At 37.5% G+C, this 14441-nt stretch overlaps 1 protein-coding gene across 4 annotated transcripts in view; it reads right to left on the bottom strand.

The window, feature by feature from the left end:
- The window catches only part of BIRC6 (baculoviral IAP repeat containing 6), a 175464-nt gene that overhangs the window by 110890 nt on the left and 50133 nt on the right, over positions 1–14441 (bottom strand). For 2 of the 4 annotated variants that reach the window (XM_071575748.1, XM_071575775.1), the window contains exons 15-29: positions 14011–14142; positions 13555–13733; positions 12834–12964; positions 11894–12055; positions 11657–11788; positions 11290–11387; positions 9946–10093; positions 5581–5714; positions 4345–4491; positions 3650–3837; positions 2695–3009; positions 2190–2289; positions 1522–1736; positions 1128–1336; positions 481–827 (exon numbers count right to left, since the gene is read on the bottom strand). In XM_071575748.1, coding sequence (XP_071431849.1) covers positions 481–827; positions 1128–1336; positions 1522–1736; positions 2190–2289; positions 2695–3009; positions 3650–3837; positions 4345–4491; positions 5581–5714; positions 9946–10093; positions 11290–11387; positions 11657–11788; positions 11894–12055; positions 12834–12964; positions 13555–13733; positions 14011–14142 — 2637 coding nt within the window. The remainder of the gene's footprint in view (positions 1–480; positions 828–1127; positions 1337–1521; positions 1737–2189; positions 2290–2694; positions 3010–3649; positions 3838–4344; positions 4492–5580; positions 5715–9945; positions 10094–11289; positions 11388–11656; positions 11789–11893; positions 12056–12833; positions 12965–13554; positions 13734–14010; positions 14143–14441) is intronic. The other 2 variants (XM_071575765.1, XM_071575757.1) reach the window with 2 other exon arrangements.

The raw sequence follows: 14441 nt of genomic DNA, 5'->3' as shown, positions 1-14441 counted from the left end.
GCTTACAGATCTTTCCTCAAGGTGATTCTACCTATGAAAACATGAGTATCCTGCCTGAGCAGCTTGTTACTTCACCAAACTGAATCAGCCCACAGAACAATCACATGACTATTTGAACAAAGGAATATGCAGTCAGGACTACAGGAAAGTGAAAAATATCTTGACACCTTTTCCTATCCTTTTCAGGAAGCAGTTAGGCCAGCTTGGTGCCACTGGTGAAACTTTACACTGTATGTTACCAACTACTAAAATCATAGTAGATGAGGCGTTAAGCAACCTGTCTAGTGGAAGGTGTCCCTGCTCATGGCAGGGTGGTGTTGGAACTAGACCATCTCTAAGGTCTCTTCCAACTTAAACACCATTCTACATTTCTACATCTAAACATAGTTTAAAAGATTTATCTAGGAAAGTACAAAGAGATAGAAATACTTTTAAATTGTTTCTAAAACATGACAATTCAGACCCTCAAAAAGTACTAACCGTTGGAAGAATGAAGCAAACTAAGCAAAGTATCCAGTAGGTATCTAATGATGGTGCGTAACTGTTCTGTTGATGACATCTGAATCAACTCTTTCGGATCAGACTGTTCTTTCAGTGTTTTCCTGCTTGCACCCAAAGCAACTTTGAGCCTCTGAACAGCATGGTGAGCCAAGTTGAGTTGAAGCTGCAGCTGAATGCAATCCTGGTAAGCAGAAAAGACTCTGCTATCTTCTTCTACTGCCTTGTCTGGCTTTCGCAAAAAGTACTGGGCATTGTTAGCACTATTGAGTGGTGGCAGGTCAATACTCTGCAGAAGGATTTCTAACCGATGACAGGCCAAATTGTACCTACAGGGAAATATTCAAATAACACAATTCAATACACATTAGCAAACAGCAATACATTTGACAGTCACCCTGCCAGAAAACAGCATTTTGAATGCACTGTTAAAACACATACTGAAAAAAAAATAGTGTAGTCATTGTTACTGCTATAAAGATATTCACTGTAACAACTCTACAACACAGGCAGTTTTCATTGGTCTGCAGAATATAATGGGAAGAAAAAAGATCTGTAACATTATGATATCCCAGTGTTTTACATTAAACAATAACAAATAATTAAATGATAAATTTTTTCCTTCTAACCTGCACTGTATGTCTTCTTGCAACGCAACCATCATTGCCAGATGTTGGTCAATTTCAGGCTGATTGGCAGCTTCACCTTCTCCTCGGAGGGGATCGTGCATTAGTTTCAGCTCATTTTCAAAGGGTAAGATATAGGTATGGCCATAGTAAAATCCTAATGGGATTTTTGCTCTGGCATTTGTGCTGCCATATCGACCAATAACAGTGATCTGAAAGAAAATGCAACTGCATTATAACACAATTGTAACAAAACAGGCAAAATAAATATCAAGTCAGAACGCATTAGAAAATTTAGCCAGCTAAAGTTTGGTCTGAGGATAGCTTAAGTGAAAGTCTGCACACTAACAAACATCAAGAGTTTCAAAGATAGAGTATGCAGTTTGCCTCCTTTTACCTTCATAAACCTGCAAACTGGGGGTGGCAACAAGTCATGTAAAATGAGGGAATGTGTGCTAATGTCGGTAGCCACCACCAGCCGCCTCCCATCCACTTCTTCTCCTAAAGTCCAGATGTCAATTGACAAAGAAGCCAAATCTCCACAGGTGGGAATCAAGACATCTGTCAGTAATATAGGTCTTCCAAAATCCAAGGTCACAAATCTTCTTGCTCCTAGAGGAAAAACACAGGATTGCCTAAATACCGGTGTATGCTAACCAGTGAAGAGATGTTACTGCTCAAACATTGTTTACGTATTGTTTAAAAGGTATATATTTGAGGCTAAAAATAGCTGCGCAATCTCAGAAACTCTCACTAGAGTTTGCCCACTTGGAGAAGAAAATTCTGGCGTCAACTTAATTTGGTTTTTTTTGCTTTTTATGCTCTATTTTAGAACAGTTGTTCTGTCCAGAGATCCAACATACTGCTCAAGACCCTGGGATTTTTGAACTATCAGCAAATGCTGGGTATTAATCTTCCAGATATAACAGAACACAAACTGAGAAATATTTTTTCTCTGGAAAGCCAAGTGAGACTGTAGCTAAGCAGCTTACTTAAGGCCCTGGAAAATATTCCATTTCTTATTAGAAAATGTGTCAAAACCATTATTAGGAATTGTGGTTTTACCTGAGTGCATTCGCTCTATAATAATTGACTGATGAGGCGGAGGTTGAAGAAAATGTGAAGCGTGAGATATTGCAAGAGCCAGACCAGATCCAAGTGGATTCTGAGAAGTGGAAAAACATCAGTAAAATTAAGTCATTAAAATTTATGCATTTATAATGAGCTGTTCTTTACAAAAGACTGTAAGAAAACCTCTTGCAATTAAAATATGCATAATTTTGACAACACTTCACTACATTTAGATTTGAGCATGAACCATCAAAATACGTTCAAAGGATTAATAACTCCTTATACAGTTACAATAACTGCAAGTAAGAGAAACCATGTGAGGTACCATAACAATACCATCTCGCTTTCATAAATCCTCTTCATACTGTCTAAATTTAGTAATATAATTTTCACATCTCACCCAAATAAAGAGGTATTTACTAGCACTCAAGAACAAATTAAGACCCTGGTAATGCCTACAGAATCTTGTTCCTCTAAGAAAAATAATGAAAATAATTACCGTTCTAGACTTGCTTGTATTTTTGTTATGCGCTGCAAGGTTAACTGTTGGGGGGTCAATGACAGAACCAGGGAAAAGCTGAGCAAGCTCCGCATTAATAACAGCAGAAACTGCTTCATTAGGTGGAGTCAAAGGTGGAGTCATGAAGAGAGGAGTTGTTTTTGGTGTGGGTGGAATGACATCTGAAGGATGAATGAAAAACCCTGGGGCTGCTACTGGATTAGAAGGCACAGAGTTGTGAACAGGACCAACTGCTGATGCTGCTGCTGCCGCTGCTGCTGTTGTCTGATGCAATTTTGCTTCCAGCTTAGCTTTCTGTGAAGAAAATGAAAACAGTGTATGTAGCAGATAATGCTGCTTGTGAACACAGGAGTAGTACTGAGCCACAAGTTCAACTTTGATTATACAACTAGATTAATAAACCTAAGCTACCTTCAACATAGTCATGTTAGATGTCCAACTATGAGCTGAAAAATTAAAACTGTATTTAATTTGACTCACTTGCTGAGAAACGTGAGAAATCAATTGAAGTAATCAAAAAAAATAGTAGTAAACCCCCTACCACTGAACAGCAAAGTACAGTGAACACAGCCAAGCCTCAAACTGACAATGGTTTTATGACCAGTACTTCCCTGTGTTTGCAAGTGTGCCTTTCATTTCAGTGGGCTTTTCCAATTTCAGACTGATATACTTACGTATTAAGACTTAGTTTGATTACAAACTCCCAACCCACCCTCAAAATACACAAAAAACAAGTCTGAAAGACCAAAGCAGCATGGGAGACACTCTCAGCACTTTGTTTAATAAGAGTGATCCAGAGTGCAGAGCTGTTCCTTCCTCAAATACACTATGGAGAAAAAAAGAAAAGAAAAAAAAAGGCAACTAGCTCTGCAACTATTTTTTCAGCTTTCGAAGTTTAGAGACAGCACTAAAATATAGCCAAATAGCCTCCAACCTGTTGCTGAAGCTTCAAAAGCTGCTGCTGTTTCTCTTGCAGCACCTGGAGCTGTTGCTCGGCTGAGGCCATTGCATGAGAGAGAGACTGCAAAGCTACCTGGGCTGCTGAACTCAGTGCTGTCGAGGCTTCCCCAACCGTTCCAGAAGAGAGGCCACCGACTGCTGGGGTAACCCCAAAGGTACTCACTGGCATGAAACAAACAAATAAAGCAAAGCATGTATGTAGAAATTATAAAACACGCCTTTAATTGCTTAGTAATTGTTTAGAGCAATGTTAAAAAAAGGAGAAATCTCCCTTTAACCCAGTTCTTGCAACAAAGTAACATCACCTTGAATTACAAAGTATATAGTTGATAGACTGCACACATGCAACACTTAGATTACAGAAAAACCACCAGTGCTGTGGAACTCTTCCACCACATAAGGCTGTGAGGTAAAGATGCAACCTTGTGTGTTATACACTCCAACAGAAACAAATTGATTCAAATTAATAAATTTTTAATCCAGTGTGTTTCTTAAACTCTAAGAAGTTTAACTTCACACACAGTGACTATTAAAAAGACATCCAAAACCAAAACATTTCCACACTCACAAAACTACAGGCAACCTGTTTGTCAAACAGTACCTTTATGCCCAAATAAAAATATATTGTTGAACTATGCTAAGTAGAAAAAAATTAAAAATTGTATATACCAGTAAACGTACTTGCATCGTCCCTTTCTATTCTAGTTCCATCACTTGTTGAAACACAGGTAAAGTGCAGAGGTTCAACTTCCAGAAGTCCAGTAAGGGAAGTAAAACTACCTTCAGCAGCTGCACAGCTACTTATTTTCCCATTTCCTGAAAGAGAAATATGTGTCTGCGTAGTCAGATAACGTTTTCTTGATAGCAACATTTCAAGGGACAGTTACACATAATTTTATTAGTTCACATTTAGAACACCTTAAAATTATCACATTCACAATATAAATGAATGTGTATTTTCAAAGGATAATGCTGTCAAATCTGAACAGAATACATTAATACCTCCAACTATCAAATGTGACAGCAGAAGTCTCATATAACCTTCTTAATTCCAGAAATAAATTATATATGGATGCTCTATTCTTTCTACACTGAAAGTAAATTAGCTTGCAAAAATACACTGATGTTACCAGAAAGGAAGAGGAAGAAACTCTGTAGTCAGATCAACTAAGATCATACACCAATTCAGTCTAAAAACCACACTATTAATCAATTTCCTAAAAAGCTCACAGAGCTGTATGGAGGGAGGGATAGGAAGGAGAAGGACAACAGCATACAAGAAAAGGAAAGGAGTCACCATGACTGACAAATATGCTTGCTACAGAAAACAATCTGACACGTAAAAATTCTCTTAGTACACTCTATGGCCTTAAGATTCACTTATGAACTAACCTGAGGGGATGGATACAAATATGTTTTTAAGGTATTTTAATGCCTCTGAAGTAGAAAAAATAGCCATTAAACATGTAATATGTAAGCAGAGGAATGCCATATGGCAGCTTCCCAACTTCAGAAAAATCTGTTCAGGTTTCTCTGCCTCTGTGAGTGTTGCTAGTCTAAATGAGTAATAACACATCTCAAGGAAGCTACTCCATGGAGGTGACAGATGCTTCCTAGATGACACTGACCCAGGGAATAAGAGCAGCCTTTCTGTTTAATCTCTACCCTTAGATATTCTACACAGGATAAGAAAATAACAGATTCCAGAAAGAGACTTTTTCCTTGCCCTAAGGCCACAGGAAATGTAAAAGGTATCAGGAAGCAAGAAACTATCTTGACCCTCAGCTTGGCTGCACAGCCATGAAACAGATGGAAAGTATAAAACCAAATCTTCACTAAAGGAAAACAGTATAACAGAGAAATCTAACAATATTTCCACAATAGGTTACTGCTAAGCATACATACCTGACAGAACATCAGACAGATCGATTTCATCTGACTGTACGCCAATGCTGCTGTTGTATACATTTTTACAAGAAGAGCCACATATTTCCAAATCAAACAGAACTGGATCAAAAGGTGAACTGTATAACCCATATCTGCAAATAGAGTAAGACAAACAGCATTATTCAAACAATAAGAATTCATATAAAAAGACTTACAGAAAAAGGCAAAATATTTGATCACTAGGATTCATTAAATTCCAAACTACTAATTTCATTCATCTGACATATCTTAGAAATTATCATTTACTTCTATTTCATAAAATAATTTATTAGATGGCCTTTTCAAACTGCTTATCAGGCTAACTCTTACTGAACAGTTTTGAAGATGTAGTCCTAGAAACATGACACACAATCAGAAGTGGAAACTAGGACTACAAGCCTTAGACAAATACCCATAACAATGCACATGGTACATGAGACATTTGTCTGTGTTATGGGTTCACCTAGGTGGGCCTGTATTTGGGCTCTGAAGTTCGGACAAGGCCGAGACAGTTAAAAGGGGATAAAAGCACAATACCATTCCAAAACAGATAAAGAAATTCCACCTCAGCTTGTTCTTCCAGCTGAAGTAAGAATTTAAAAAGGAAATGCTGCTAGACATCCAATCAACACTTGCAATAAATAACACACGAAAACTCGTAACACCTACTTGGGCAGTGCTGCAAGGGAAAAAAATAGCACCACCATTCAATTAACAGGGTCCCAAATCAATTAGGGGTTTATAAGCCAAGAAAAAGGAAAATCCAAAGTATTAGCAAAATCAGTGGTTGGTTTGGTTTTAGGTGGGTTTTTTTTCTGTACCAATACCTATTACCAGAAACTGGCAAGTGGGCAAATATGGAAATCAGACCAAATTATCAAGGAAAGAAAGAAGACATCTGTGTTAAGTACAAAAGTGAGAAACAACACTGTGCACTTTGAACAAGAAATATCAAATATTTCCATGAACACAGCAGCAGAGACAGTACGTTTTCCCATTCCCTTTTCCCTCTGCCCCTAAACAGTTTCTGTTTTCTTTAGGAGGTGAGGAAAGCCCCCAACAGGTAATGCTGAGAAGGATGGAGCATTTACGTATCTTTTTAGATCAGGTAGTCACAAACGTGTCAATGTCTACATGAATATAACACCAGTGAGCAAGGCAGAACAGAGTCCAGACTCCTCCGAATGTTAAAAAGCTTCTGCATTAGCTGGGCTCAGTGCTTTATAAAGCCACACAATACTATAACTGCAGCTAGTTAGAAAGTGATGGGCAATAATTGCTAGAGATCATCTAAGAATTACAGCTCAATACATTTAATGTACATTTCCCAACCAAGTTACTTACAAAGCAGCAAATTTAAGATGACAACGTTTTACTAAGAACACCACAGAAGAGACTGGTTGCCCTCTACAACCATCCATTGGACAGGACCAGTGCATAGGACACATCTGACAAAACTGACCTGTTTTTTGCCTGACCCTTTTTCATAAGCAAAGCAAGACAATATGTGGCTACTAAAACACACAAAAATGCTCAAGACAAAATTCAGTGGGGAACCAGCACAGCCTGTTTCAGACCTCAGAATTATAAATTCAGTAAGTCAGGTCAGTTCAACATCAACACTTATTACTTCTATGATTTAAATTAAAAGTTTGATTTATTAAGTAAGAAGGCGATAAAACCTAAAAATTCTACAGAAGCTTTATAGAGTAGAATCAGAATCTGAATGTACAGCAGAGGGTTAAAGACGTTCTGTCCAGCCCAGATCAGCTGGTTGGTGCATGGTGCTAATAATGCCAAGGTCAAGAGTTCAATTCCCATATGGGTCATTCACTTAAGAACTGGATTTGATGATCCTTGCAGGTCCCTTCCAACTCAGAATATCCTGTGATTCTCTGCTTTCAGCAAGCATAGTGCCTTTTACCTACCCTTCAGAAGGAACAACCAGGTTCACAGTTTTAGGCTGCATTAGCAACACTTTTCTCAAAAGATCATAGAAGTTGTATCAACAAAAAAACCCAAAGACTGAATCAACAAGGCCACATAAAAACCTATCAGCCTATTCATCTGTGCAGTAATGAATATAAACTATGTGAAAAGTAGCTTTAAGAATGACTACAGACCAGGAGAACACAATCAAGATACAAACATACCCTGGACATCCAAAATTTGTTAAGAATGAAATATTGTGCTCTCCATTGCCAGCATGGACAGGCCACACATGTACGGGTTGGAGTAGGAGAGATTTCAGAATAGATACGAGCAGGAGACAGTTCAAGTGTTAATTATAATAATAATTAAGCTTTTTAACATCTTACAATACTTAAAAAATAATTAAATTCCACCACACTTGAAGCAGGTACATTTGAGAACAGGCTGGAGAAATTCTGTCAGATTTGTTAAGAGACAAATCAACCTGCTTTGTTGTAAGACAGACTAAAATATTGTCTGAAATCCCTTTTTCTGTTATTCTCTGAACTGTAAGTCATGTAACATGCCCAACTGCCCTTACCCTTTCAGGTTTTACTTGCTTGATTGCAGCACATGATAGTAAAATGAGTACTACTCTCCCTTAAGACAACATGAATGTGAAGATTCTTTAATTAAACATCTGCTTTTATTTTACTACCAGATGTTAGGCTATTGCACCTGGGACCAATACAAAGAGGAAAAAAAATACTATAAACTGTGAAACAAATGCACGCAAGTACGATACAATACAACTCGGGGAGAGGGAAGGGAAAAAGGGCAGAGCAATGACTGTCTACTAATTTCTCTTTAAAAAAAACCCCAACACAAACCCCAAACTAAAATGAGTATTCTCTTGATCTGTAGACACATGAAGAAAAGGTCCACAAATTTTGCTTAAATCAAGAAATAGTCAGTCCTTGCTAGACAGCTATAGCAATCAAATAAAGAATTAGACTGATGTGCTGCTGCTATACTTAAGCTAACTACAGGGTTACCAAGTTAAAAGAGAAAGCAAATTTAGCTGCAAGAAAAAGATCTGTAAATCACCACCTAGAAGCATTCAGAAAATCTAAGCTTAAAGGATACCAAAACCAGGGGCTCACTTCAGAAATCTTCCCTTGACATACAAACAGCTGTGCTCACCACTAAGTGATCAGAAATGTCACATGTCCCAAATGCAAAAGTGAGCAACTGGAAAGGAAAAAATCCTTCTATTTCAGCTATATTTTGGTAATTGGAAAAAATCTGTACGAAGGAACCAGTCAATTCACATAGAAAGGAACCATTCTCATGTAATTTTCACATTTTTCTCCTCCATTGGGTTTCTAAAGAAAATTCAACATGAGAACACAAAACCTCTTATTTTTCTAGGTCACTTAGTGTATTTTTCAAAATTCTCAATTATCCAGGTACCATTTCTATTTCTGAGATAAGCTTTCTTACCAACTGCAACGATTACAGATGTTGAAATAAATTTGTAACTAAGAGGAGAAATACAGTAGACAGCATGATAAGGATCCAAGTATAACATCTAAGTTTTTATCAAGTATTTTGTAATTATAGTCCTTTAAAAACAAAACAAAAAATAAACAAACATCCTCCCACCTTCCAAAATTTCGCTTACTATGTTTTTCATTTTCTCTGAAGATTCTGAACTAACCACCACTAAACCTCTTCTACCTTTATCTTACTTGACTTTGAGGAAAACTCTTGCACCCAAACCACAGCTGAAACAGCTGCCAAACAGCAGCATGTTTCCATCACCATAATGCAGCTTTGGAAACTGCTGCAAAACTGACCCACCAGAGACTTCCTGTATCAAGTAAATCCAACACTAAATGACCAATCAGTTCAGTATGTAAAACATGCAACATCACAGTCTGAAATTACATCGATATATAATTTAAAATAAGCACCAGCATTCCCAGTAAATTACTCCAGGTCTCTACACTTAGAATCTGTACTTCAGTAGAAATACATTAAATATATGCTCAGCCTACAGAGAGACTACAGTTTTGTGAAGCATTATGCAGAACTGAAACTATTTGGTTTATTTGATTCCTCAAAACTCAAAATAGGGCATGCTTAATTCGTCCTAAACATTTTAAGTACTAATTTAAAGATTGCACAGACTTGAAACATTGCACACACATTTGATGATATAAAATGTAAGACAGCCATTAAAGTCACCTTGAACTTCTTGTAAGTTAGAACCATTTTCCAGAGCTGTACAAAATTAATCCTTGCTCAAACAAATATGGCAAACTGTATCTTTTTTAAAACACTCAACCTTTTTCAGAACCCTGAAGGATGACATTAGACAATTCTCACATTTGTTTTCATGAAGTTTACAACACCCACATTTGTTAGTACCTTGTTTGAAGTAACGCTTCCATGGGTGTCAGGCGATCCTGCAGCTGCCGGGACACAGCGGTAAGCAGTGATGCACAAGCTGTACTACACCCTGCCAGATCTTCATCCTTTACGTAATTCAGCAATACAAAATACCAGTACACAGATCCTGCATAAAAAAAAATAATTTCCAGTGAAGTATATGAATTTTTCATGAAGAAAGCCACTTTGAAGGATATCAATGAAGTGATAAAGGAAGTGTCTAATGGTTACTGAATACAGACTAGAAAGTATGCTACCCCTTCCCCCTTTTGGAGAGGCTTCAATTTAGAATCATTCTGTAATCATTAGTTTCCACAAGTCCTTCCAATTCTCTTATCAACATATATCTGAAGGAAAAAAAGTTCTCAAGAGAGCTTTGCACACTTCTTTCATTGCTTCTGCCCACAACAACCAAAATCCTCTTGATATATAAACATGCTACGCTAAGGGTTCCAATCCTATCAGAGCCAAGTCCTACTCTACATTCAGCTCTTCTTTTATCCTCTGGTTTTTGGTTGCTGTCTTCCTAATCTGTATTTGCTGGAGTCGCTGCTTATATACAAATCAGTTCTGGCAGCACAGTGAAGTGGTAATGTAAGGAAACAAGTCTCAGTTTCCTCCTCCTTCTTCCCTCCCCAGGCATTCCACACCCTTCAAAGCTGCGTGTTCAGTGTTTCTACCTGGGTGGTAGCACAAAAAGCGTATTGGAATGCAACCTAATTTTCATGCAAGACCCCTTGGTGATGTCAAGCCAGAAGCAATTCAACAATGTCCTAGTGTTAAAAGCAGGCCTTGGCACCCCAAATAAAAGGATCAAGTCATCTTTCCATCCCATCTGGTACTCAAGAGGCTTCAACAAGGTGTTGAGACACCATTACTTTGCAACATAGATATGGAAGAAACAATTTAGTTAATTTCCTTTTGGTGCAGAAGAAACAGAAGCAGATTGCTAGCTGGACATCATTTGGATAGCTAGGCTTCCTGGAATGAATCTGCTAATTTTCCAAAATAACAGACAATCTTGACTGTCCCTTATATCAAAAGAATCTGTTGTTGCTGAACACCTTTGAAAATTCTTGCAAAACTTAAAACATTTCCAGAAATGTCAGACATAGCACTCTGGTCTAAGCAAGCTTATTTGCCAAAATTTGCACCATATACAAATGCTGCTTCATACCTGGATACCTCCTGACCAGATCACTCTAAGGGGCACTTTGTACCAACCAAACAATTACCTAATTCTTATCTCACAAGAGAGTCCAATGAATCATCACAAACCACAAATGTACTGTTTGTTTACAACAGCAAGCACTGTATACGTACCACCCGTGGCAGCAGCAGGCAAAAGAGGCATATTGTCGAGTAAGGCTTTCAGAAGAACTGACCCAAACCCCTGCTGACTTGGGTCACACCTGCCATTGCTACAAAGAAATGCACAGACACTTTAGAATTTACTGAAGAAAGAACCAAGGACAAAGATTTCACCAGAATATCAAGCTGAAAGACTGATGTTCTTCACAGTCATACCTTAACCACATTTTTCCTGAAGAGATCTTCCTGATCTTGTTGCTTTATGAATTCGATGTCAAACAACAACCAACATATTCTTACAAATCAGACTGCATGCAAATCCCCCAAATATATATAAAATAGAAATAAATAAATATAAATGTAAATAATGAGCACTGACCTGATGCACAGTGCAAGAAATCGAGCACATTTGTGAGCTATGCTCCGTCCAGCCTCAAAGAAGCAAACACGTATAATATCAGAGACACATTTACGTGTTTTGGAAAGCAAACTGTCATTTCCTTCCTTTGAGCTGTAAAAACAAGTTGCAGACTTTAGAGTCTCATATAAAATTTTATTTTAACTGAATCGATACTTGGAAATAGCCGTGACACTGTGAACCCAATGCCTCCCTTACCTGCCAGGCCCATTTGAATACACTCCGGCCAACCAACAAAGTGTGTCAAGTAAAAGACTCTGAGCATGTTCTGTAGTCAGACCATCATCTGTCTTCTTGCAAAGAGTGGTGAGCAGCTTCTCATGGAACTCTGAAAACTGTAACATGGCACACCGTTGAACTCTAGGGAGGAGGGGAAGGAGATAAAAAACAGAATTATCCAATATGGCCATTCTCCCAGTACAGCGTCCCTCCCATTTTGCATCCTGTCACAGAAGCAGCAAAAAAGAGAATCCTAACTAAAACCAATACACAAGCATATAAAACACCTTCTGTACACCTATTCCCAGTCTTCTTATCTTCTGCTTATAGAACTTCCTAAACAAACTTTCATCATCTACAACACTCTTCAACAACCCTTTGCACAAACCTCTTTGAAGCCCCTTTGACCTCTTTATCCCCATTACAGTCAGTGCCACCAGCTGGTAATACACTTTAAATACTATATTATTTGCATTGAGGTCTGAAGTACCAATCCAGACACTTTAACCACTTCTTTGAGTAACAATTTAATAGTTAAATTCGATTCTAAACTTTCTGACAAATCACATAATCTCTGGTGTAAGAAACCAGACAAAGTGGAAATAGAAATGAAAGATGCTTCCTTTAAAAAAACAACCAATAACCTGTCCACATAATTTATCTATTTTACCAAGGAAACTTAGTGACATTTGCCTTTTTAAGTCAGGTCAACATATAATTTCATGCTTGGTGTTATTCTACCAGAGCTTGCACAGCACAGTGCCCTCTAATTGACAATTTATAGGATTTTCCATATAAGATAAGCTTATAATGACAACTTGAAACAGTAGTTTGACCTGAGCTATTTTGAGAACTAAGTTTTTTACGAGAAGTGTAACTAAAGTTAGTTTTTCTTGAGAATTAAAAAACACCTACTAACCTTTCCTTCAAAATGGAAGTTTTTTTAAATCTTCGAATTGTTACTGAGACTTCCTGAAGTAAGTCACAGCCTCGCAGATTATCTGATTTTCTTGAAGAATTAGTGGCTTCAATTTTGCTAGATGGCTTTTCCTGATGTTTTTTGGAAAAAATAAAATTTATAAATCACACTGATTTTGACTGATTCCTTTTTATACCTTGTTCAGTGAAATGCAAACAGTTCAGTAAAATCTCTCAGATAGAGCAATGTATTAAAATAAACTACCTTTATTCACTAATTGCTTGAAATATAGAACAGCAAATTTACTGATGTTCTGTAGTCTATTATCTTCTAACTCTTCTAATGATGTCCACAAGATGTACATTGTATCATCCAATCTTACAACTACAATGGTCAAGAGTAAAATATACACACACACACACAAAAATTTTCGTAGGAGGATGACGCACATCAGCTACTGAAAATCCTCAGGGAAACAGAGGTTTGAAAAAGAAGGGCTCCGAGTGTGAAAGTGCAGAACAGACCTTTGCAACTAAATATGCGCAAAAGAAACAACTTAAGAGATGTTGAACTCTAACTCTTGAAGGTGTCAACACAGTGTTGTGGTTAGAAAGCAATTTTTAATGGATATTAATTCTCCTAACAGCTGTTTGGCTTTCAGATCACATAAATCACACCAAGACTACAACTAACACATCCATCTTCCTTGGCTATTCATTACCTTGCCTGCTGCAACTTTTGCCAACAACGAAGCAAGTGAGTGACCCTTGTTAGTCTGAGGTTTCAGAGGTGGCATTCTAACAACTGGTCTAATGCCACCATTGCAGATTTCTTCTGTTCCTCTGTCATTCACTGCTTTAACGTGAATTAAAAATGAACGATACTTGCCACCAGCCATGCCTAAAAGTGGGGAGAGAAAAGGGAGGGAGTGGAGAATTCGCATAGTTTACTATGGGAAGTTGTAAACAGATTTCAACTTCACAAATACAGTGTACAAGCAGAGCTCAACCACGTTAATTACAGTACTTGATCATCAGCTTGAAACAGTAACTCACTATTATGTTATACAGCAAAATTTGTCCATGTGAAAATAAATAAACCTAAGTCTGACTACAGAAGTATGAGATGCACTTTAGTCACACATATTTCATTCAAATAGCCTAATAAACTGGTTTACCTTTAACAAGCTTTGGACTTGTTAGGGTCAACATTCCAGCATGTCCTGATAGATCAAGCCCAGTAGCCAGCCAGACTGGACCACAAAGTATATCCTCCTTGTGTTCTTCCAGAAATGGGCACAATCGAAGACCTTAAAAAAACATGAGTAACATGGATCTGAATTAACCGTAATTAAGTCACAAAATCCGATCATTTGCATGGGTTAAAAATACACCATGTCAAATGCTGATCACTAAAATCAACATAATTCTACATTAAAAATGACTTGAGGTTCACTTTTAGGCATTTTCCAGTGAAATCAATAAAGGTAAACAATAGTTTTCAAACCATTTTCAGTTGTATAATGTGGATAATATCTATGTTGACCAGCTTATCAAAGTCACAAAATATATGAGTGATGAAACAATGAGCCAATACATACAGACCCAC

The sequence above is a fragment of the Pithys albifrons genome, chromosome 2 (genome assembly GCF_047495875.1).
Source record: "Pithys albifrons albifrons isolate INPA30051 chromosome 2, PitAlb_v1, whole genome shotgun sequence".
Lineage (NCBI taxonomy): Eukaryota > Metazoa > Chordata > Aves > Passeriformes > Thamnophilidae > Pithys > Pithys albifrons.
The sequence above is the reverse complement of the archived record's forward strand: the minus strand, read 5'-3'. Positions and strand labels throughout refer to the sequence as shown.